The sequence below is a fragment of the Giraffa tippelskirchi genome, chromosome 8 (genome assembly GCF_054371585.1).
Source record: "Giraffa tippelskirchi isolate mGirTip1 chromosome 8, T2T-mGirTip1v1.2.pri, whole genome shotgun sequence".
In the NCBI taxonomy this organism is placed as follows: Eukaryota; Metazoa; Chordata; class Mammalia; order Artiodactyla; family Giraffidae; genus Giraffa; species Giraffa tippelskirchi.
The window spans coordinates 139,725,484-139,750,349 of record NC_137282.1 but is presented as its reverse complement, the minus strand read 5'-3'; the positions used below and the strand labels follow the sequence as shown (position 1 = coordinate 139,750,349).

Here is a 24,866-nt window from a genome sequence, read left to right as displayed (position 1 = left end):
ACCCACGTTTTCCTCTGCCTCTTCCTCTGCCAGGCATACCTAATATCCCTCCTTTCTAGGTTTTCCGGTCTATGGTTTCCAATCTAGGGAAAGGTGGACAGAGTATGTTGTATGTCTAGAGTATTTTAGGATGTTAGAGTACACACAAAACAAGTGCTTGTGTGCACACCTGCACACACACGTACACTTGCTTCATCTAATTTTTTCCACTTAGAGGGGAGCTTCTGGACTTTATCACTGGTCTTGTCCATCTTGAATGCAATAGCAGATGCTGAGCCGATACTCACTGGTCACTCAACATTTATTAAGTCCTGTCCATTCTTGCCTTCTGGAGAGGAATGCCCTGGGGTGACTGTTTGGCTGCCCCTGACAGACTGGGTCATTTTATCTATTCACATTGATTATGAAAGTCAGCTGTGGACAGACCTTGTTTTTTTTTTTTTTTTTTTTTCACCCTTCTTCTCTTAGCCTTTCTTACAAGCACCCCTGCCTGGATTTTCATGAGGAAATAATCAGATTAGGCCTTTCACGGTGAGTTCATATGGAGTTCTCTTTCTCCAGTGTGCTACTAACCGAATAAACGTGTTTAGTGGTAAATTGTAAATGACATTATGATTACCAAAGCCAGCATGGGTTTCATTTAAAAGTGATCAGAATTGCAGACCACAAAAATTGTGACTAGCAGATAAGGCCATTTGGAGAAGTGAGAAAAGAACAGACAAAAACAAGTGAGAAAGAGAATCATCACTCAAAATGAAATCCTTCCCCAGTGGAGAGAGGCAAGAGAGAGAAACCCAGGGAAAGAAAAGATGGAATGCTGTTTAGAAAGGGAGCTGGACTGTCCCTGTGGGTGCTGCAGGCTGTGTCTGGAAGAGGGGATGTGCCTGCATCTGGCTGTATGCATGGTCTTCTCCTCAAGGGTACATGTCAATTCTCTCCCACAACGAAGTTAGTGGGAATGTGCTCTACAGCACAGGGAGCTCAGCTTGGTGCTCTGTGATAACTTAGAGGGGGGGACAGGAGAGATGGGAGGGAGGTGCAGGAGGGAGAGGATGTATGTGTACTTACAGGCAATTCGCTCTTCATTATATAGCAGAAACAAACACAACACTGTAAAGAAATTATATCATACTCCATTTTAATAAAAAGACTTGCACCCACTTAGCAGCTTTGGAACCCTAGTGCTTTCCTGTGCTTGATTTTTTTTTACCTCATCTCAAAAATAAAATACTGGAGTTGATTAATTCTGAAGATGAGATGGGAAAATGGATAGTGAGCTACCAATAAACCACCATCTTTTAGTCATTGGTAAGTTTTGGAGAAATAAAAATGAAATTTCTCATTTATGAACACCAAGATTCCAAGTTTGGCTACAAAACTAAAAATTACTTGCCAATAATCTTTAGGCTGTTGCCTTTGTTCAATTTGTGGCTCTATGTTTACACTTCAGGGATGCTAAAATTTTTTAAAGGTCAAGTGGTAATGTGAAAAAAGCAAATGGAATCTCAACAAATGCATGATTTGACAAATAACCAAAAACCTCTCTGTGAGTTTCTGTCAATAGACTGTGTAAAGAGAACTCCTGGCCACACAATATGCCTTCTAAAGGGTTAATCATCCCAGCTGACACCACATCTAAATACAATCCCCAAATGAATGATTTGGATTCCATTCTATTTTGCCAAAAGCATAGGTAGAAGTTTAAAGATGTTCTTCTTCTCATGACTGTTACTAAGTAATCGTGTGAATCATAATTTCTGTGAGTCAGTTTCTCTGTCTATAAGCTATGAATAATTAAACTTGCCATTAAGTTTTAGGCAAAGGTGGTTAGGAAAGGAAGAAGGGAAGATATAAGGGATGGAGGGAGGAAAGAAAGAAGGAAGAATCACCAGCCTTATAGCTTAGAGGTGTCTTTGTAGTGGGGCCAATTCTACCACTTGGCATTCTAATCCCTGTTTAATTCTGTTTATTTTCCATGCCAGAATATAAAGATACCATGTGTTTTCCTTAAGATTCCTGCTTGCCCCAGTCATTATCCCAAGTCTACCACTACATACTACCTACTGGAGACATGTCTCCAGTACATGTCTTCCCTGATTCATTTATGCTGCTGCTGCTGCTGCTGCTAAGTCACTTTAGTCGTGTCCGACTCTGTGCGACCCCATAGACGGCAGCCCACCAGGCTCCTTCATCCCTGGGATTCTCCAGGCAAGAATATTGGAGTGGGTTGCCATTTCCTTCTCCAGTGCATGAAAGGGAAAAGTGAAAGTGAAGTCGCTCAGTCGTCTCTGACTCTTCACGATTCATTTATACGGTTACCCAAATCTTTACACCCTTCCTCCACTTGTTTAATGAATTAATGAACAAGCTGAGAAAAAATGTTTTGTCATAACAGAAATTATTTTGTGGACAAATCAGTTACCTGATTCAAGAATAGAAGATTCTTATAATTGACTGTAATTCCACTCTATGGTTTCATGTGAAATAATTGGATCTCTCATGATATTGAGCTATCAAATATTAACATTAATTCAAGGGACAATTCTCTCAATACACTTTTGTGGTATACTCTGTTATTGTGATGAATTGGTTTAAATTGTATTCAAGTTACAGAATAACCTTATAACTAGACACCTGGAAAGAATGGATAAATTATTTGAAGAACAGGAGTTTTGAAAAGGACATTATGTATCAGTCAAGTAATACACATTAGTGAGTTTCTACTGTGTTTGATGTAGGATGTTAAGTAAGCCCTGTGATAATTTAAATATGAGATATAGTCTTAGGCCTTGAAAAATGACCCCTTAAGAACACTGGTTCCTAGTGTTTATGTAATTTATCAAAGTACATATAATTAGTAACAGAGAATGATTGAAAATCATATCAACTAAGAGACTAAATATTTTGTTTAGGGACAATTCCAAGAATTTAGCAATATGCAGAGGTCACTTTAAAAGACCTTGTAACTGCTGGATGAGAAGCAGAAAGAATAAAGTCAGAGATCTATGAAGCTCGACAGAATGTGAACAATTCATCAGTGGCATCAGCATGGCTGAAAAAAATGTTTAAAAAGAAGGAAAGTAAGCAGTAGGTTTAGAAAAGATGAACTAGAGTGATTCAAGGATCTTCCATGAAGGAAGGCTACATAACTATCTTGTTTAAAAAGGGGATAACTGTAGTAGAGATTGGCACATCATAGTCTCAAAGAAGAACTTCCATGATTATTAAGATCACACAATTAGTTAATTTTCTTAATACTTTTTCCATGTTTTTGAAGGTAAATCAAACACACTGTATGTAATGGTGACCATTTAAAAATTTTTACAATTAAATCTAAACATGAATTAATAATTTGGCATTTAATTTAGCAAATTCAATTTGTTTAAGAGGTGGAGCAATTAGAATCTTTGGTTTTGTGTCAGTTTTCTAAGGATTTGGCCTATTTCATCTAAGTTTTTTGTTTGTTATTGGTTTCATTGAATTTTCCTGTTATATTTATTTTTTCTAAATATATATATATATATATATTATTGAAGTATAGTTGACTTACACTGTTTCAGGTACACAGAAAGGTGATTCAGTTATACATATACACATATATTTTTTGAAATTATTTTCCATTATATGTTATTACAGTAAATCTTTGCTATACAGGTTCCCTGTACATCCTGCATTAGTAATAATTTAGGTTTTTTTTGGTTCTAATCTTTAGGCTGTTTAGATGCTAGGGCAAGTTAAAATATGTAGGAAACAATACAAGACAATTTTGCGACTATTAAGTTGAAGTCAGAGGAACTCTTTGTTAGAAGGTAAAATATACTTTTGAATTCAGAACAAGACAAACTCTAGGTTCATAGAAATATTAGGAGTGGTGGGAATAGCAAATAATGCTGTTTCTTCAAATGTTTTCATTACATGCAATCATACTTGAGTTGTGCTGTGCTAAGTCACTCAGTTGTGTCTGACTCTCTGTGACCCTATGGACTGTAGCCCACCAGGCTCCTCTATCCATGGAATTCTCCAGGCGAGAATACTGGAGTGGGTTGCCATAATCTCCTCCAGGGGATCTTCCCAACCCGGGGATTGAAGCCAGGTCTCCCGCATTGCAGGCGGATTCTTTACCCTCCGAGCCACCAGGGAGCTGAGCTCTACTTAGTGGCAACACTCCCAAATTACTACTTTCTTCTTTTCCTCCTTTTGTATTTCTTTTTTCTTCATATTTAGAGAAAAAGGAAGTTTGATAAAATTATATAGTCTGACATCCAAACTCTTTCTCAATCTGGTCACAATATATCTTTGCAATTTTAATATACTTCCATAAAATCTCTGTCCCAGCTGCCTCAATCTATGTACCTCTTTCCCATTGACTCAAATATTATTACCTCCTTCTCACCTATTGTTTTTTCCATTATTGGAGGCCTCTTTCTTAATTACTTTGCTTTACTTTACCACTTAGCTATTACATACATTATTAACTTTAAATAACATTTTATATATCATATGCGTTTAAATTATATTGCATGCCGCTTGCTCAGTCATGTCCAACTCTTTGCAACCCCATGCACTGTATAGCCCGCCAGACCCCTCTATCCATGGGATTTTCCAGGCAAGAATACTGAAGTGGGTTGCCATTACCTCCTCCAGGGGATCCTGCTGACCCAGGTTTTGAACCTGCATCTCCTGTGTCTCCTGCATTGCAGGATGATTCTTTACCTACTAAGCCATAGGACCTGTTATTTAATATATGTATCTTTCCATATTTTTCCAAGACTTTGTTGTATTCTCAGTATCTAGTACACTTGAATATTCAGTAAATATTTCCTGAGGTTGCAGGTGATGGTGAGAGTGATAGATTGGAAATCATCTTTGAGAGATTGTGGTTCTTAAGTCACTTTTTTTCCCCTTTATTTTTTAGGCGTATTTAGAGAAGAGGAGAAATGCACCTACCAACCCCTGATAAAAGGCTACATCTGCAAACAGACTGACCAAGTGATCTTAATTCTTGACAGTGCTGATGCCACTTGGGCAATGTGGAAGTTATATCCAGTTGTATCCGTGACTAGTGGTTTTGTTGACACCTTTAGTAGCATAAATGCCAGTGCACCCTGCTCCACTTCAAGGTCTGTATCTGCTTTCTATTCCATTGTGCCCACCAGGAAAATCACCAAGGTCTGCTTTGTGGATCAGACTCCTCATGTTTTGCATTTTTTCCTATTGGGGAACAAAAGTACCTCTAAGCTCCTCTTGGCTGTATTCTACCATGAACTCCAGAGCCCATATGTTTTCTTAGGGGACAGATTCATTCCACCTACTCAAGTTCATTCCACTTCCTCACTGTTGAATGAGTCTATTGGCTCCAACTATTTCAGCATCACAGATAACCTCTTGTATGTTGTCCTACAAGGAGAAGAGCCCGTTGAAATACAGTCAAGTGTTTCCATTCATTTGGCCCTCAATGTGATGTTTTCAGTTCCAAAAAAAGGCTGGGAAATCATGATCCTTGAAAGACTAACTGACTTCTTGCAGATTAGCCAAGATCAAATCAGATTTATTCATCAGATGCCTGGAAATGAAGCAACCTTAAAGGCCATGGCTGATAGTAGAGCAAAGAGAAAGCGCAATTGCCCAACTGTGACTTGTACCAGTCATGACCGAGTAGGTCAACGTAAACCTCTCATGGTAGAAATGAGCTCATATAAAGACCTACCCCCCACCACTTTGGAAACTGTCTCAAAAGTGATGGTCGTTGAAATTGGTGATCTGCCAAAAGTAAGGAACACTGGACTGATTCCATCTTTATCAAGTAACAAATTACAGAATTTGGCTCACCAGGTTATCATTGCTCAGCAGACTGGATTATTAGAGAATGTCCTGAATATGACTATTGGGGCCTTACTGGTGACTCAGTCAAAGGGAGTCATTGGCTATGGGTAAGTACTAATTATAATAAAATCTAAATGTGAGCTGATTTCTTTGATACATGTTGCAAATGTCAGTCTATTTACACTGAATTATATAAACTGTCTGCTTTTTAAGATAAGAATAAAAATGCCAAGAGCTATTTATAGACTTAAATTCTCAATTTAAAAATTCTTGATTAAATCTAGAGTCTTTGTGGTTATTCTATTTCCTAGGTAAGTGTAGATGTTATATTAATATTTTTGTACTTTAAATTTTAAGCATAGACAGAGAGATTTTTCTAAGGCAACTTGTTTTCAACTTGTTTATTCATTCATTTATTGATGCATTTTAGCAGTGGCTAGATTCTGGGGTTGCTAAGGTGAAACAGATATGATCTTTGCCCTATGGGACAAAAATACTATCCCAGTTCCATACAGCCATGAGTTAAAACTTCAGTACCCATGGGGTTGATAAAAATCCTGCCTGTAGGGACTGAGGGATGGACTCGTATTTAGGAACATTTTGGAAAGATGACTAGGAGTTTACTAAGTTAAAACAGTGACTCTGTTTGGGTTTTATTCAACCTAGGATTATAAAGAGCTTCCCTTGTGGTTCAGCTGGTAAAGAATCCACCTGCAATGTGAGAGACCTGGGTTCAATCCCTGTGTTGGAAAGATCCCCTGGAGAAGGGAAAGGCTACCCAATCCAGTATTTTGGCCTAGAGAATTCCATGGACTGTATAGTTCATGGAGTCGCAAAGAATTGGACACGACTGAGTAACTTTTTCACTGGATTATAAATCCCTGCAAAGATGTCAGATTGTGTGAGGCAAGATCATAGATGCTGCCAACTATGTTTATGGCACAGGTCTGTGTAAGATCTGTAATATCCTTTTTGCTAGGTTATTCTGACTCTATAAGCTTGTATTTTGAAGTTCTTTATCAGATCAATGTTTACTACATATTTCAGAAGTAAATCTACCTTAATATTCCTCTGAGCCTAGTAAATGAAGAAGTACATGAAATACACAAGTTTACCTAAGACATCTGTCATGAGGTCAAGATTGTTAGAGTCCCAAGCTCCCTTTTTAGCAGATACAAAAGAACCAGAGATGATACCACAGACTGAGAGACAATATGAAATTGTCATAATGCTTAGGAAACATATATAAACTAACTTGTCTCACACATGCATGCTGTGAGGTTATAGAATACTCAAGAGAGTCAAGCATATATATTCCCTGCAAGTTTGCCATCACCACTGGAAAAATAAGCTCAAACTCATGCACATGTTGAGTTGATACAGTTGATATTGGGTCCCTGAAATAGATACTATTATTTTGACTATATAACTCAATGAAATTGTAGAACATTCATATTATTTTATTAATAAACTTTTCTATTTGTGCTTTTTCACTACATTTGTGGTAGTTACAATACATAAATAATTAGTATTTAATGGATATTAATTGCTTTTGTACAGCTGTCTTCAGTAGATATGGGGTTCTTTATAAAATAAAAAGCAAAACAAAAAGATACACCCTTACAATTAAGGAGTGTTCAAGAAATACATCGACTGCCTTTTTATACACAAAGCAATATAAACAAATGAAAAATTAGCTAGTGTTTTTGTATCATATTTTGCCTGTGTTTGGTGTTCCTCTTTCTTATATGGAAGAAATGACAAGGAAACTCAAGCAAATTTTTTTCTGGATTCTGGTTGATTTGAAGGGCTTTGGAAATTGCTAGCTTAGAATTAAAAAGTACTCCTAGTTGTGTAATTGCTCAAAATCTATTAAATCTTGGATAGTTTATTAATCACCAACCCTTCATCTTGTTGTTGACATAATCATATTATGCATGATGATATAAAAATCAGGAATCTGAAAAGAGTGATGCTACTGTATCTTAGCTTATGTTTAAATATATCTTCTTTAGCCCAATTTCATTTAGATCCCACTGAGTTCTTATGAGCATATTCTATGGATGGGTGACTGAGAAGTAGGACCAGGTCACTGCTAAATTTTATTTAGATTTTATGGTACTGAGCTTTCAATAGGTCATCCTTCCAAAATGGCTGATTTGTATATTATATAAAAAAGACTCAGTAAATATTTAGCTTTTAACTAGAAAGAGAGTAAAGTCAAAGAGGAGAAACAATAGATGTAAAGCAGAAGAAACCCAGGAAAGAGCATGGACCCTGCCCAAGTGCAGGTATGCATACATATGTGTGAGGGAACGTCATTGCATCATAAGCTTCAGAGAAAAGATCACTTTTATTGCCCAACACCCATAAGGGCCATCATGCTTTCACATTTGACTCAGATATTTCTGATTTAATAAGAAACTACTTAACGTGTATTTTATAGCATTAGTTTTCTGTTGGATGTGTTATATTCCGCATCTCTCTCAATTTCTTTAGTCTTTTAAGAGACGTTCCCAAGACATAAGGCAAAATAAAAATTTTCTGAAGCTAAGGAAAGGCTGCTTCTGAAGTATATCTGAATAAATCTCTGCAGAATAAGAAATGCCATGTCCTAAGGGATTTAATGAGAACTAGCAAGTTTTCCCATGGTCCTAAGAATTGCACAGTATAGTAAACAACCCTGAAGCTTATGCAGGTCCCAGGGCCAGCCCTGTTTCTTTCAGCTTTGATCAGTGTCAACTGGGACTGGAAAGTCATTGACAAGCTAGTGACTTGACCTTGAGATCACAGAAATTAGTCTGAGGACATAGACCTTTCAGTGGAAACATTTAGGATGTTCTTGAAAGATTCACTCTTGTTAATTTAATGGGGTTACATGTATTTCAACAAATTGAGGGCATATCAGACATTTACTTACCAAGAGGAGTACTACCTGCTTTCAAAAAGCTATCAACTTCTGCCTTGTGGGGAGAAATGGAGTGCTATTTTTTAATTAAGTAATACACAGTGAATTGGCCTCTCCTGATCTCTACCCTCCTCTCAGTTCAGTTCAGTTGCTCAGTCGTGTCCGACTCTTTGCGACTCCATGAATTGCAGCACCCCAGGCCTCTCTGTCCATCACCAACTCCCAGAGTCTACCCAAACCCATGTCCATCGAGTCAGTGATGCCATCCAACCATCTCATCCTCTGTCGTCCCCTTCTCCTCCTGCCCCCAATCCTACCCAGCATTAGTGTCTTTTCCAATGAGTCAACTCTTCGCATAAGGTGGCCAAAGTATTGGAATTTCAGCTTCAACATCAGTCCTTCCAATGAACACCCAGGATTGATCTCCTTTAGGATGGATTGATTGGATCTCCTTGCAGTCCAAGGGACTCTCAAGAGTCTTCTCCAACACCACAGTTCAAAAGCATCAATTCTGCGACGCTTTCTTCACCATCCAACTCTCACATCCGTACATGACCACTGGAAAAACCATAGCCTTGACTAGACGGACTTTTGTTGGCAAAGTAATGTCTCTGCTTTTAAATATGCTATCTAGGTTGGCCATAACCTTCCTTCCAAGGAGTAAGCGTCTTTTAATTTCACGGCTGCAATCACCATCAGCCGTGATTTTGGAGCCCAAAAAAATAAAGTCTGACACTGTTTCCACTGTTTCCCTCGATTTAAGTGTCTTCCACATGGCTAAGTCAGTTCCATGAGCCTGTTTTCCATCCTCCAAAACTTTGTTAACCTGTATTGTTGGTTGCTCTTTCCTCTCCTGCCTTCTTTATCATTGTGGATTTACGCCATTTTTATTCACTTTTCTTTTAAGTAATTTCAGTGGAGTAGAGGAAACAGATAAACATATATTCAACCTGCCCTTTTTAAACTTGGGGTTTCCCACTGGTGTCTTATTTTTATACTCTACCTTTTATTTGGAATCCTGGCAGTAGAAACTCGATTTTTGCTCTCTTGAATTTCTTTCCCTTTTGTTTTTTCTTTTCCCCACCTTTCTCCTGCTTCATAAAAAAAAAAAAACCTCTAAGTAAGTGTTTTGTCATATGGTATACATAAATATATCTGTATCTTTTATGGAAGTTTAGCTATGGAAATGCTAAAGCTATTTGTGGTTGGCAGAATTTCCGAAATGACAGTCTTAGTCCTGGGAACATACAAATATGATCACATAGCATTTCCATGAACACAGTATGTTATGTGGCACAGTTGGCCTTAAGATAGAATACCCGGGATTATCAAGGTGGGGCCATTTTAGCACAGGAGGCCTGAAGGGAGGAAAGTTTTCTCCTGCTGTAGCAGAATAAGGCAGAAGAGGAAAGCAAAAAGATTCAAAGTGTGAGAAGGAATTGAAGTGCCACTGCTTTTAGGGTGGAAAGCACCACATGAGAAAAAAAAATCAGACCAACTTTATAAGTAGAAAGTGGACCTTGGCCGATGGCCAGCAAGGAAACAGGGCCCTCTATTCCATGGCTACAAGGAAATGAATTCTGTGAACAATCGGAATGAGTTTGGAAGTGGACTCTTAAGCAGAGATCAGAGACAAGCCTGTCTGAACTCTTGACCCACAACCTGAAGATTATAAATTTGTGATATTTTAAACCATGAAAATGTGTGGAGTTTTGTTACACAGCCATAGAAAACTAATATGCTATCTCACATAAAGCTCTTTGTTTATGATATTGCCATGAACCTTGGGCCCTAAAATCAGCTTCAGGGATGGTGAACATGGTTCTGTGGCTGTGTGTATCTGTGTGTTTTTGTATCCATCACATTAGTAGCTTCTTAAGTTTTCTCATTCTGTAAAAGAAGTCCCTTATCAAGCTGACTTGAATAGACAAGAAAACTAGGAGAGGCAGTTGGTGACACAAGTCTGTCTATTGGTGCCACTCAGGCTCATTTAGCATCTTCTCTTGTGCAACCTCTCCCTGCCCCCTGGGCATCTGCTTCCAGGGAGACAGCTGTTTGGAGTATGCAAGGACAGAATCTTCCTGTCCTTATAGGAGGATGTTCTTCTCAAGACTGGCAGAATGTTCCTCTTGGAAAGGATTCCCGCATTGCCAGTCTGTCTCTTTTCCTCCCTCCTGGCAAAACCACAGCTTTGCCGTTAAGGAGTATTTCTGCACCATTTCTTCTCTTTACTGCAATACAAATTCACTGCTTTGTTGAGTGAGGTGGGTGGCAAAATTATCATAATTGTATTTTATACATGTGGCTTTGTGGGGAAATGAGATGCTCTGCATAAGTAAACTTTTCATTTAATTAAAAATTGTTTTTTATCACTACATTTTAAAAAAAGACTTCATCTCTTGAACAAAAAAAGAATACATATATTATCCAGTCTTACTAAATGGAAAATAATGTAGACCTATCACATTTTTATTGATGATTCATGGTCATCATTAAAGCTATCATTTATTTCACAGCCCTGTTTCTGCAGTGATGCCCTTAGGGACCCTTGTTCTTATACTAAATGGCCCCAGACCACTAAATCTTTGATTCTACTTCTGCAGTTTATATTTTTTCTGCCATTGTCCTTATAAACAGGAGGTTAATTTTAATCCATTATTTCTGTTGACTTATCTGCATCCAGTAGTTTGCCACCCATATGTACATGTAGTTGTAATCCCCAAATTGAACTCCACTAACTTACAATAAAGTAATTTAAGATGTGTACAGATGGTGAAGTTGTAGCTAAATATAATAAAGACTCATGAAAACTTACATTTGAATGGGTTTTAATTTCCCAAACATTAATTGAACAGTTATTATGTCCAGAAAATTATATGACTTATATGAAAATCTAGATGTTTTAAAATTAATAGATAGGGAAAACAAATATTTATATAACTACTCTCTAATAAGAATATGTGTATTAAAATCTCATTATTCTATATCTGTTACAAGGAAATCATTGATTCAATATGGACCTGCTTAACCATTAATCTAGTTTTTCATAAAATTAGTATATTTTGTCTTTATAATATTCATTAGCTAGTCAAGGCTTCAACTTACTATTTTTCATATTCCCAAGTACCTAAGCAGTGTCATACACAATAAGTGATCATTAAATATGTGTTGTAAATAGTGAAATGTAACCTATTTGACTTCTCTGCTATCCTAATATCCCTGTACAACCAATATCCTATAACAGATCTCTTTCATCAGGAAAATGTTGAGTGGTTTGTTTTCCTGTTTAGACTATGACTGCTACAGCACCCTATTACAAATAGTAAATTTTGAATATTTGTGTATAATCTTAAAATATGTATTCAGAATTTCCACTATTTCAAATAAGATAGTCATGCTAGATTTATTAAAAAATATCATTTTAAATGATTTTCCAACTAAAATCCTTAGATTTTGACCCCTGAATTGACCTTGTTGAAAGATGTGCCGTGTTTATTTTGTGTCTTTATATACACCTAGCACAAGGCAGTGTATGCCAACGGTTACTCAAATCTCGGTTTGAAATGAAAAATTCCACAGAACCATAAGAGTTTAATAGTAAGTATTAGAGCATAGCAGTAAGTGTACCAGTTATGTTGCAAGGAGGAAGCCAATTCTGCCTCCATGTTGGAACTGTTTCTTTGACTTGCTTTTTGTTGCTTTAGTTATTTTAATCATACAGAATGGTTTGCCTCAGAGTATCCTGCCCCTCTGCCTGACTGTTAAACTAAAGTGCCTTTGTTCAGAACCTTGTCCACCTGTGGATGGCAGGAAGGAAAAAGTAACACATCCCCTGCCTGAGGCTTGCCATTCTAGGAAATGTTTGCAAGATTAATGGCCTTTTTACTTTGCTTCCTCACCTCCCCTCATCTCTAATCCATAAAAGAATCTGGCATCCAGACCCCCAAAAGATGGTTATTTTGAGGCACTAGCTGCCATCTTCTCAGTCTGCCAGCTCCCTGATTAAAGTCTCTTCCTTGCCTCGACACCTCGTCTCTTGAATTCATTGGCCTATTGCGGGCAGCAGAGTGAGCTTGGACTTGGTAAATGTTTGAGTGTTCATCAGAACTGGAGATTGGCCAGTCCAAGATAGGTGGTGGTTTCCACAGGCATTTAATGACCTAAGAGCAGAGGAAGTGCATGGTGGGTACCGACGGGTCAGAGTGTTACTATGGTAACACGTATTGGATGCTTACAATGTGCCAAGTTTTGAATCACTATGTTGTAGTACCAGAAAGAAAACATGAGATCATAAGACACTTTTTTCCCCTCTTAGGAGTGGATGACAGCTAAGAACATTTAGCTAGGTTTAACAGGGAGCATGAGGACTATGCAATATAAATAAAATGGTATGTGTCAGCTCTGAAGATGCCAAGAAAGTCATCCTTGCCTTACAGACTCTTTGGAAGAATGCTGCTGAGGGACCAAGGTGATGGTGTATTTATCTCTGCATATCTCATAGTGCCTAGAACAATATTTGTACATAGTGGAAGGGACATGTATGTCCACTGAATTGAGTGGACATGCTTTCTTCTTACAGGGTACAGAATTTCACAAACTCCTTCATAATTGAAGTTCCCTCATGGCATATATTATAGATTCTGCCCCTATGTAGCCCATTTAAAATAAGAATGATTAAAAATGCTCAGGACATCCTCAAACATTTAATCAAAACATGGAACTATTTTAGAGGAACCTGACTCAATAACTTTGAAGGGACAGAGGCTGAAGAGGAAGTGAGGAAGTACTTCCAATTCCCTCACCCTCCTCACCTCCCAGAGCCAACCTGCACCAATAGATTTATTTATTTGTCTGCTCGGCTTACCACGCACATAGAGACAGTCCCTTCTTCTGTAGGGTACACGTTTCAGATCTGGCAGATTAAAAACCAAGAGTCGAAGTGAATATTGGTAATCTCTGAACTGGAACATTTCTGTGTTTTCCTGGTCTTTCTCTTTTAGCTCGCACTTAAGAATTGAAAGGAAAAAAGTTCTTCCACATACCTGACTGGTATTGGAAGCTGTTAAATAGTGGTTAAAACTGGGTGGATTGGAGGGAACTTTCCTCCCCCATTTTTTAAAGTTTGGCTGTAGGTCCTTCTGCCTGCAGGCTACAGTCACATTAGTGGTTGGAAATTGGATAACGACAGCACAATGACAAATCCAGGTTGCTTGCAATAAGTTGCTAATCCCTTTGCTTTAATATCGGAGCAGCGTATAATGATGTTTGGACATCACTCCAGTTTACTGACGACCCCACTGGGGCCAGCAATAGAACCTTACAACTGTCTAACAAGGCGTCAGGTGACTCCCGTCGTCACAGCAACGGACACTGGAATCTAATCTTCCCTCCATCCCTTCTAGCACCCAATAACGCCTAGATTATATAAGTGGCCCATCATTGCTTGGTAACTTGAATCAATTAACGTTAATTCGCACAATGCTATGATGTATTGTGATCACTTTCATTTCAGGGAAGGGGGAGAAATTGCTATAAGTCACCTAAAATGAGGTTGTCTGTGGTGCTGGGGTATTAATTGGGTGTCCATATTAAATGCAAAAGGAGCCCCATCGTGAAAGGAAAGTGGATGAGTGACTCTCTTGGCTGCTATTGACCTATCAGAAGAAGACAGTGCCCTTTTCCTTTGCTTTTATCTATTACAGTTTTCCCTATTGCGTGTCAAGTTGATGTATTATAAAAAATTCATTTGGTGACCTTTCACCCCCCTAGCAGATTAAACAATTTCACTTCGATGGCATCATTAACAAGACCCTGCATTTAATGATGATTTCTCTAAAAGGCCACGGAGATTCGATTTTAAGCTAACAGATTTATTGCACTATTATAACATATCGTAAAAAACTGTACCACCTACGGTCAGGTTTTAGGTTAGAAACTGCTTAAGAGTTTATGTGAAGCTTAAAGTGGTATTACCTTGGGATATGCTGTAGCGGCAAGTCTCTGACCTCCAGTGGGATGCTGTTTACATTTAATCAGAGATGTTTGCTCACAATAAACTTAAAAATGTGTCAGGGACAAGCCTTTTAGCAAGTGTTCAGGCAGTTGGTTCCCATCCCTCTGTCTCTAGACATCAATATACTTATGTCAGGATCTTGGATGGAGTCTTTTTGCTTTTTTAACCCACACAGCCAGCCTGCATCCTATCCTGCATCAGAAAGCATTTAAGAAAAGGTGAGGGAAGAAATAGGATTTGGGAACAATGTAGAATTTTCCAATAACCTGGGAACCATGGAATGAATAGCATGGATTTTAAAAATCTGATTTAATTTTTTTTAAAAGACGCTTACCCATTGTGGCTAAGCAAAGTAATAAATGATGATCAGACTAGTGCATGTTGAATTCCTAGTGAGTTATTCTAGCAGAGGTCATGGTCTTGGCTGGTAGATGACCAAAGGGGTTTGTAGGACTACACATGCCCTGCCCCTCATTCTCCAGGATTCTCCAGGGAGAGGGAAATTGTTCCCTAGAGAAACTAAATAGTTTTTGATTTTATGTATTTGCTCTTCCACTGTTCCTCTTCTGAGGACTAATTGTCACCTTTGCTTCACATACACCCTCCATGTAAAATGAATATTTTATCTCTCCACATAAGAAAAAAGAATAGATTAGGAAATAAAGTAGTTGACTCACAAGCATTTAATTGAAGATGGGTAGACTACCTTTTTTTTAAAAATCAAAGTCTTGTTAGAATTGAGTCAGGATATTTTGAGAGTAATCTATCCTATGCTAGGGTAATATATGTGATAAATGATGTCTATATATCTCCATTTAAATGCTAAAACTCTATTGCATGCCTCTGATATGTAATACACAATAAGTTTAATGGGACAATAGGTATATAACCTGTAATGTTCATTTAATAAAGCTACTTTGGTCTTCAAAAATTCCAAAGCTCTGGGAAAAAGATGCTTTGAGATATCATGAATTACATAACTATTTTATTTATAGTTATTCCATTTTATTGCTGAGTCACATCAGCAATTAATGTGCTCAAAAGAGGTGAAAAACAATACAGCTCTAGACTTTGGTCATACACTTACTGTTTGTAAAACCTTTGGCAAACTACTTAAGTCTTTCTGGACCTCACTTTCTTCATGTGTAAATAAAAGTGTCTGTCACTGTGTCATTTTAAAGATACAATGAGTTTATAGGTGGAATGCATAGAATAGTACCTGTACGGGGTAAGTGCTCAGTGCATATTTATTATAAATAAGTATTATTCTCCCTGAGGGCTTCATTCAATTGAAATCAATTAGTCAATGAATTCTACAATTACTGATTCTATTTAGTGCAAGCATCTTGTGAAGACTATGCATACAAAAGAGTTGTTGTGACATTAAATGAGGTAGTCCTCGGTCCTTGGAAGAAAGGCTATGACCAACCTAGACAGCATATTAAAAAAGAGAGACATTACTTTGCCAACAAAGGTCCATATAGTCAAAGCTATGGTTTTTCCAGTAGTCGTGTATGGATGTGAGAGTTGGACCATAAAGAAAGCTGAGCGCCAAAGAATTCATGCTTTTGAATTGTGGTGTTGGAGAAGACTCCTGAGAGTCCCTTGGACTGCAAGGAGACCAAACCAGTCCATCCTAAAGGAAATCAGTCCTGAATATTCATTGGAAGGACTGATGTTGAAGCTGAAACTCCAATACTTTGGCCACCTGATGCGAAGAGTTGACTCATTGGAAAAGACCTTGATGCTGGGAAAGATTGAAGGCGGGAGGAGAAGGGGATGACAGAGGATGAGATGGTTGGATGACATCACCGACTCGATGGACATGAGTTTGAGCAAGCTCTGGGAGTTGGTGATGGACAGAGAAGCCTGGTGTGCTGCAGTCCATGGGGTTCCAAAGAGTCAGACACAGCTGAGCGACTGAACTGAATTGAACTAAGTCTTTGGGAAGCAGTTGTGTGGGGAGGTTGTTCCAAGGCATCTCTTCCCAATTCTTTGTGGTGATATCATCTTGGTACCCACAGAATCAGCCAGGATGAATGTATTTATACCATGGAAAATGGAAAAGCACTAAAATCTGATCCTCTGGGGAAATCTGGTTTATTAGCATACTTATAAAATATCCCCACCTTCTAAGTGTTTTAGTCTGATATGATGCCTCACTGAGATTTTTTGGAGTTAATAAATTGTGATTAAATCTAAGTTCGTAATATATGTTCTCCCACCCCACCCCTCACACACCTACTTCATCATTTCCTATGGCGAAGCAAACATATATAGTAAATATATAATTATTCTTTGGTTGTAAGTTCATATTTGCTATACAGTGTATTATTTAGTGTCTAGAAACAAAGGCAAACTTTTTCACTAGTAATGATGTATTATGGAAAATAGCTACTGCAGGGGTATGATATCTGAAATCTGAGGCATGGATTCTTTTCTTTTTTTAACATGTGCCAGAAATACAAGCAGTTTCAACACAGGGAACTTGATATATATTCGGCCTTATGGTCTTTCAGTCCTCGTTCAGCCTTCAGATGGAGAAGTGGGAAAAGAACTCACAGTACAACCACAGCTCGTTTTTCTGGATAAGCAGGTACTTTGTGCATAGGTAACAATCTTTACTTGGAGCCGGGTACCATATTGTATTCAGAGCATGTTTCAGACTCCATCATCATCATGATACATGTGTACAGAACACACACCCTGTGACAGTTGGTGCACTTAGAAGATCTAACTACTTTCATTATTTTCCTTCCATTTCACAGCCTGCTTTCCTTCCACTTTCTGTAAAATGTCCAGAATATGATTATGGGTAAGAATAGAATTCTAATACTTTTTCACTCCAAACAAATTCTTACAGTAGGTCTCAGGTGTCTTCTCAGAAATCTATCCTTCCCAAAGTGCTGGATCTATATCTGAAGAAGTCATTTCATATGCTAGTGAAGGCATTTATGCCATTACATTATAGTTCTATGTTATTTTAAGTGATTTAAAATCCTATATGTGGTTAAGTACAGTATCAACAAGAGGCTTCTGTGTGCTTTATTCTAGTTTCAGTGTCCAAGTCCTTGGATTTTATCTTTTCTATATTTACTAATGTCATGGGTGGAAGAAGTGAAATATGATAGTTAAATCAGCTTTCCACTCTTTAATTTTAAAAAATGCATCCCATGACATGCTTGTAGAGGGACAAAGCCCATGGGACTGAGGTCCACACTTTTGCTCTGGTCTGGCACTTACCTAGCTCTCCTGCTTTGTTCTCTTAATGTTTCCTTCCGTATGTTTTTTTTTAAAGCACCTTACCAGCTGCAAGATCTGCTGGCACTTTTTAAAAATAAATTTTATTATTTTTTGACTCAACTGTGGGGCATGCGAGATCTTAGTTCCCCAACCAGACATGGAACCCATGCCCCCTGAAGTGGAACTGCATAACTACTGGACAGCCAGGGAAGTCCCTTTCCTATCTTATTAACCCTCAGCAAACAGTGTCAGTCTCCTTTTCTGTAAACTTAGCTTTCCTTTGCCCTCTTCACCGCCCTGCCCCAAATTTTCTTGCAATAATCTCCCTTCTCACAATAAAATTGATATATTCTTCTTAACATGACAAAGGATGTTTATTATTTTATTTATTTTATTATTTTTTCCTATTATTCTCATGAATGTGTGGTATATGAAAGATTCTGTCTGAATCCTCTTCTTTTTCGGTTAACTTTACAAAATTCTTTTCTGCGTCCTACTTTTCCTTTTTTTTCCCCAGAATCGGAGAGTAGAGTCCTTGGGGCCCCCATCAGAGCCTTGGATCATTTCGGTTTCCCTGGAAGGGACATTGGATTCTGTGCTGAGAGGTGGGTACTTATGACATTTGGAGACCCGCTATAAATGCATCTGCGCAAAAATGTTTGCAACCACTGGGGATTCATAACAAAGTCACTAAATCCTTGCTAATTTGGAAAAAAAAAATTCCACCACCAGTGTACAATGCCAGTGTCTTCTAAAAAGTACATAAGGTTGACAGGAAATGTTTAAGGAGCCATCTGCCCCACAGGTGTGATGAGCATTTTTGTCATACCTGTAGCATATGTGTGTGTGTGTGTGTGTGTGTGTGAAAGTGTTAGTCACTCAGTCATGTCTGACTCTTTTCAACCACATAGAGTGCAGCTCTCCAGGTGTGTGTGTGTGTGTGTGTGAGAAAGTGTTAGTCACTCAGTCATGTCTGACTCTTTTCAACCACATAGAGTGCAGCTCTCCAGGCTCCTCTGTCCATGAAATTCCCTTCTCCAGGGGATCTTCCCAACCCAGGGATCAGACTTGGGTCTCCTGCATTGCAGGCAGATTCTTTACCATCTGAGCCACCAGGGAAGCCTATATATATATATTTTCATCTGTTGGTGAGCATTTAGACTGTTTCCACATCTTGGCTAATAGAAATAGCACTGAAATAAATATGGCGATACCTCTTTGAGATCCTGCTTTTAATTATTTTGGACAAATACCCAGAAGTGTGCTTGCTGGATCATGTGGTATTTCTAGTTTTAATTTTGTGAGGCACCTGATACTCTTTTCCAAAAAGGCTACACCATTTTGCATTATCATTAAAAGTGCTTCAGAATTCTAATTTCTCCTCAACACTTGCTATCTTTTGGCCTTTTTGAAAATAGCTGTCCTATTAGGTGTGAGATGATATCTCACTGTGGTTTTGATATGTATTTCCCTGATGACTAGTGATGTTGAGCATCTTTTCATATGCCTCTTGGCCATTTACAGGTCTTCTTTGGAGAAATGTCTGTTTAAGGTCTTAACGTACTTTTCAATTGGGTTATTAGTTTTTAAGCTACTGAGGTTTAAGAATTTCTTGTATATTTTGCAAACTAACTGCTTATCAGATAAATGACTTGCAAACATTTTCTCCCATGCTATAAGTTGCCTTTTCATTCTGTTAATTGTTAACTATTCAGAAGCTTTTAAATTTGACGTAATCCCACTTGTCTAATTTTGCTTAAAATGTCCGTACTACCCAGAGAGATCTACAGATTCAATTTAACCTCTGTAAAAATCTCAATAATATTTCTTATAGGAATAGAAAAAAGCAATTCTAAAATTTATATGGAGCTGCAGAAGATCTGATCTTGAAAAATAAGAACAAAATGAGAGGCACCACTTCCTAATTTGAAAGCATATTACAAAACTATAGTAAACAGTATGATACTGACTTCAAAACAGGAATATTGACAAATGGAACAGACTAGAGAGCTGAGAAGTAAATTCACTCACTCATGGCCAATGGATATTCAACACAGGAATGAAGGATATACAATGGAGAAAGAACTGTCTCTTCCTCAAATCGTATTGGGGAAAACTGGATATCCACGCACAAAAGAATGCAGTTAGACACTTACTTTACACCATATAGGTTAGGACATTTATATTAGTTTAGGTGTTCTGTAATGCTTTTACAAACTTGTAAATGACTCATTTACCAATTTAAACATTTGCCTATCTGCAACATTGCTGGTTTCCAAGAATAGACTCCAATTTTACAGTTACTTCTTGCTCTACCCTGCCTTTGAATCTAAGCTCACCCTCATGCCTCCTATAAAATATGTACCTTGCCATCCTTCATACATTACCTGTACCCAGTACCTTACACTCCATGCCTTGCCCCTACCTCATTCCTACTCATCCACTATACCTTACTCAGCCTCTATACTCTACTGTGCCCCAAGCCTGACTCACACTACCCCAGACTCTTCATTACTTTTCTTTCAGTTATCCCAAGGATATCCTCACCGACTTGTTTAGAATCATATTGGATCATGCAGAATGAATAAGGCATTAAACCATTTGTTATTTTCTTCTATTAACACCAAGTCATGCTCAAGTGAGCGGACTCCCCTAGGTCAGTATTGTCACCATTGTCCTTATTTGGAGATTCAGTGTGAACTTATGAGGAATAGCCTGGGCGTCTAACATGCATACATTTTATGTGTGTGTGAATGTCATGAAATAGGAAAAAAATTATTTATAGAAATTCCCACATCACCAAACAGTTTATGTCAACGATTGAAAGTATCTCTCAACGCCATCATGAATTATTTATCCTTAACTTCAGAGAGAATGGAACCAAAACCATTTGGCATAGACCACCTAACTTAAATGTTTCCTGCAGAAAAATAAATTAACAGCAAAATCATATCTATATGTCTAGCCTAAACCTTTTGTTCTGCAATTTACCTTCATTGTTCTTTGACCTCAGGCAATCCTCTTCAGTTAAAAAAAAAAAAAAGATTATTAGCTGTTAACCAAACAGTGGGTTTATACACACATGCTATGTGTGTGCTCAGTCATGTCCAACTCTTTGCAATTCCGTGGACTATAGCCAGTCAGGCTCCTCTGTTCATGAAATTTTGCAGGCAGGAATACTGGAGTGGGTTACCATTTCTTCCCCACCCAAGGATCAAACCCATATCTCTTACATCTCCTGCATTGGCAGGTGGGTTCTTTACCACTGTGCCACCTGGGAAGCCCTGTGAATTTATATACTCAAAGATAATTATTTTGGGTCCTTCAGATCCTTTGATATTTAACTATAGATCCTCGTTGTAGAAAAATATGTCCTTAATATTAATAATATTATGTTAGTGTAGATAGCTAGGGGTAAGATGTTTAGTTGTGGGAATGGGTGGGGGTGGAATTTGGACTAAAAAGGTATTTTAAAACCCTATTCCTTATTGAATCACATTCAAGTAGCATTCCCTGATAAATCATGTAATCAACTTCAATCCTGCTCCAAACCCAATACCTCATCTTCTCCCAGGTTCCCTCCGCCAGTACCAGCTTGATCAGGGAGCCTGTCAATAACATTTGTCTATTTTACAATTATCATTCCAGAGATATGGTGAACCCTGGAGTAATATACTGTACTTGGCAGCAACTGCCTGTGCTTTTGGGCACATATGCTTCAAATCTGAGAATATCATAGATATATATGGGAATCTTTGTAGAGATCTCTGAGGCAAGCTGGTATTTAACACAAAAGCAAGCCCATTTGGAGCTAAAGTACTTTCCATTAGGCAGTTTGGCGGCTGTTCTATGAGGCAGACTCACTGTGCTCGCCGGACCCATTTCGATTAAATGCTGCTTTGTATTCCTCCAAAGATGGGAACAATAAGGACGTTTGTCAAAGGAAAAACTGCAGCAAACAATTTCATGTTGAACATCTGTACTCTGCAGTTCATTGTTTGCAAGAGTTTATTGACCATAATTTTGATGCATATAGGTTTTAAAGAGTATGAACGGCATTTATCTTGGGCGCCTATCATTTATTTGAGTCTTGGCTTATTTATTTCCATTTTTCTGGGCATTTTTATTTATTTTGGGACTCTGAAGAGATGAAGGAAAAGATGTTTCTGAAAAGGGAAGTTTTAGTTAGCTCTGCAAAATTGATGAGGAAAGACAATGTTTTCCCAAAAAGGATTAAGCAATTGAATTGAAAAATGTAACACTGTGCATATTCTATCTTTATGATACCTTTCAGCTTTAAAGATCTCAAACCAATTTTTAAACATTAGGACCACTCTCCTATCTCATTGTCCATCATACCAATAATCACAGTGACATTTCCAAACTGAAATGGAGCAGCTGTTAATTAGCAAAGTCATTTGAAGATAGTGGAGGCAGAAGACTAATTCATGGCATTGTGAATGGGATCTGGAGCTCAGTTTCCTTCTTTCAGTTTGTAAATGGATGGCCTATTGTTAGACAATGTAAGCTTTCCTTTTTGCATTTTATTCAGGGAAACCAAAGTGCAGACAATCCAAGTTGCTGAACAGGGTAGTCTTTATCAGTCCTGATTTGATGCATGGCTGTGCTCCTAATCTATTGGCCTCACTCTGCCACCACATAAACTACAGATCCCTTGACTAGAAGTGAAGCAGAGCCTAGAAACTGACCACCAAGAAAGATAATAGACTTTCTTTCTTGAGAGACATTTAATAATAAAATGTGTGCGTGCATGCTAGGTTGCTTCAGTTGTGTCTGACTCTGTGTGACCCTGTGAACTGTAGTCTGCCAGGCTCCTGTGTCCATGGAATTCTCCAGGCAAGAATGCTGCAGTGGGTTACCATTTCTCCCTCCATGGGATCTTCCTCATCCAGGGATTGAACCTGTGTCTAACCTGCATTGGCAGCCATGTTCTTTACCACTAGCACCACCTGGAAAGCCCAATAGTGGCTAAGAATACAAACTTTATGAAATCAGGCAGATTTGATCTATAACCTTCTCACCAAGTAATTTAATGTTTCCTGAGCCTATTTCCTAATCTCTAGACCATAGATAATAGTATATTTTGTGGTGTTGTGTAGTTTGTTTATAATGATGAACAGAATGCCCAATGTTTGGCAGAGTGAACTTTGATATATGTTAGCTGTTGTTACTATTATTCTGGGCTTCCCTGGTGGCTCAGATGGTAAAGAATCCACCTGCAAATGAGGGAGACCTGGGTTTGATCCCTGCGTTAGGAAGATCCCCTAGAGAAGGGAATGGCTACCCACTCCTATATTCTTGCCTGGAAAATTCCATGGACAGAGGAGCTTGGCAGGCTACAGTCTATGGGGTCACAAAGAGTCGGACACAACTGAGTGACTTTCACTCACTATTATTCTGTCTTGACTTACTTGGTTTCAAGATTTGCCTAAGAGAAGCCTGATGGATTTAGTAACCTTTTTAATTAATTTTTTTCTTTATTGTCCAATTAGCTCTCTACAGAGATTACTTGAAATTGCTCTAGTGTAGATGACTAACATTCACTGTTTGGTTTTGTGTTTGTTTGTAGGATGTACTCATGCAGAAACTCAAGATGGTTATGTGAGCTTCTCCAACTTGGCAGTTTTAATCTCTGGGTCAAATTGGCACTTTATTTTTACTGTCACTTCCCCTCCAGGTAATTTCAACACAACGTGTTTTTATTATCTGTCTCTTTCTTTCTTTTTTTTTTATTTTAAATATACCCCCTTCTTTATAATGGGACTAGCTCCTCTCGTGAATAAGAAGTCACTGTAGCTTAGAGAAAAAATTCCCCTGGTTATATTGTTATGGTGTGAGAAGCAAGAACACATGTCAAAATTAAGCCTCAAAAGCAAGTATTGCTTCCTGGTAAGCAAGAATCCAAATGTACATTTTCCTCTAGTTGTTAAAATTTACTTTGAATGTTCTACTTTTTTTTCTATGACATTTGATGGAATTTGGTTGAGTATTCATTTAAAATTTTTAATATATAAGGAAGAGAGTCATGGAGTATTGAGTTTTATGAAACCTATCTTTTAGTCCCGCCTGCCTCATCCACTGCCCCACCCCCACCTTGGAAATGATGACTATACACATTCAAAATCCTGGTACTTTAGAACTGTAGGTAGAAGGTATATGTAAACTGTTTATATGATCCAGTTCTTTCTGAGAAAACATTCAAAAGAAATCTCCCTTCTGAAGCATTCTTGACAAATCTCACTTTGTTAGAGGGTACTACTATTCAGTCACTTCGTAGTGAATAAATGCTACTTAAACTTCAAAGGCAGATGAGCTTATGAAAAATATTACTTTCCCATTTCCATGATGAATAAAGTCGAATCTCCACCCTACAGAGGAATGGTGAGAGTTCAGTTTGGGGCATCCTTTTTATAAAGGATTAAACTCTGATAGAGACACAATTACCATTTTAAATTGATTTAGATATTGCATCCAATATTGTAATTTACCAGAAAAACCTTCCTCACCTAAGGGAGCATCGAAAAAATTCGAAAAATTTTAGCATCACATTTGAACTGAAAAGTTGATGTTTATAATCAAGTATTAATTTGAGTCAGGGAAATTAGTCTGATAGTTAAGACAGGCAACTGTGGAAAGTAGTTAATGCATCAGCTGTGATAACGCAAAGCTTTTAAAAAATACACCAGAACAATCATGAGTGGATTTAAACCTCTTAGATATTGGAAATGGCAAAGGAAATGAAATGTTTTCATGTGAGCTATCTGAACCCCAGCAACAAATATTTAATTAAGGCCAGATATGAGTTCTCCTTCATGAAACTTAAATTCAAACCGCGGTATACTTTTCAAAAAGTTAAAA

The 24,866-nt window shown here is 37.9% G+C and overlaps 1 protein-coding gene across 1 annotated transcript in view; it reads left to right on the top strand.

Moving 5' to 3' along the window:
• Window positions 1-24,866, top strand: part of PKHD1 (PKHD1 ciliary IPT domain containing fibrocystin/polyductin) — a 456,545-nt gene that overhangs the window by 408,389 nt on the left and 23,290 nt on the right. The window contains exons 66-69 of the mRNA XM_081523421.1: window positions 4,916-5,930; window positions 17,205-17,340; window positions 18,505-18,592; window positions 23,578-23,685. Of these exons, the coding sequence (XP_081379547.1) occupies window positions 4,916-5,930; window positions 17,205-17,340; window positions 18,505-18,592; window positions 23,578-23,685 (1,347 nt within the window). The remainder of the gene's footprint in view (window positions 1-4,915; window positions 5,931-17,204; window positions 17,341-18,504; window positions 18,593-23,577; window positions 23,686-24,866) is intronic.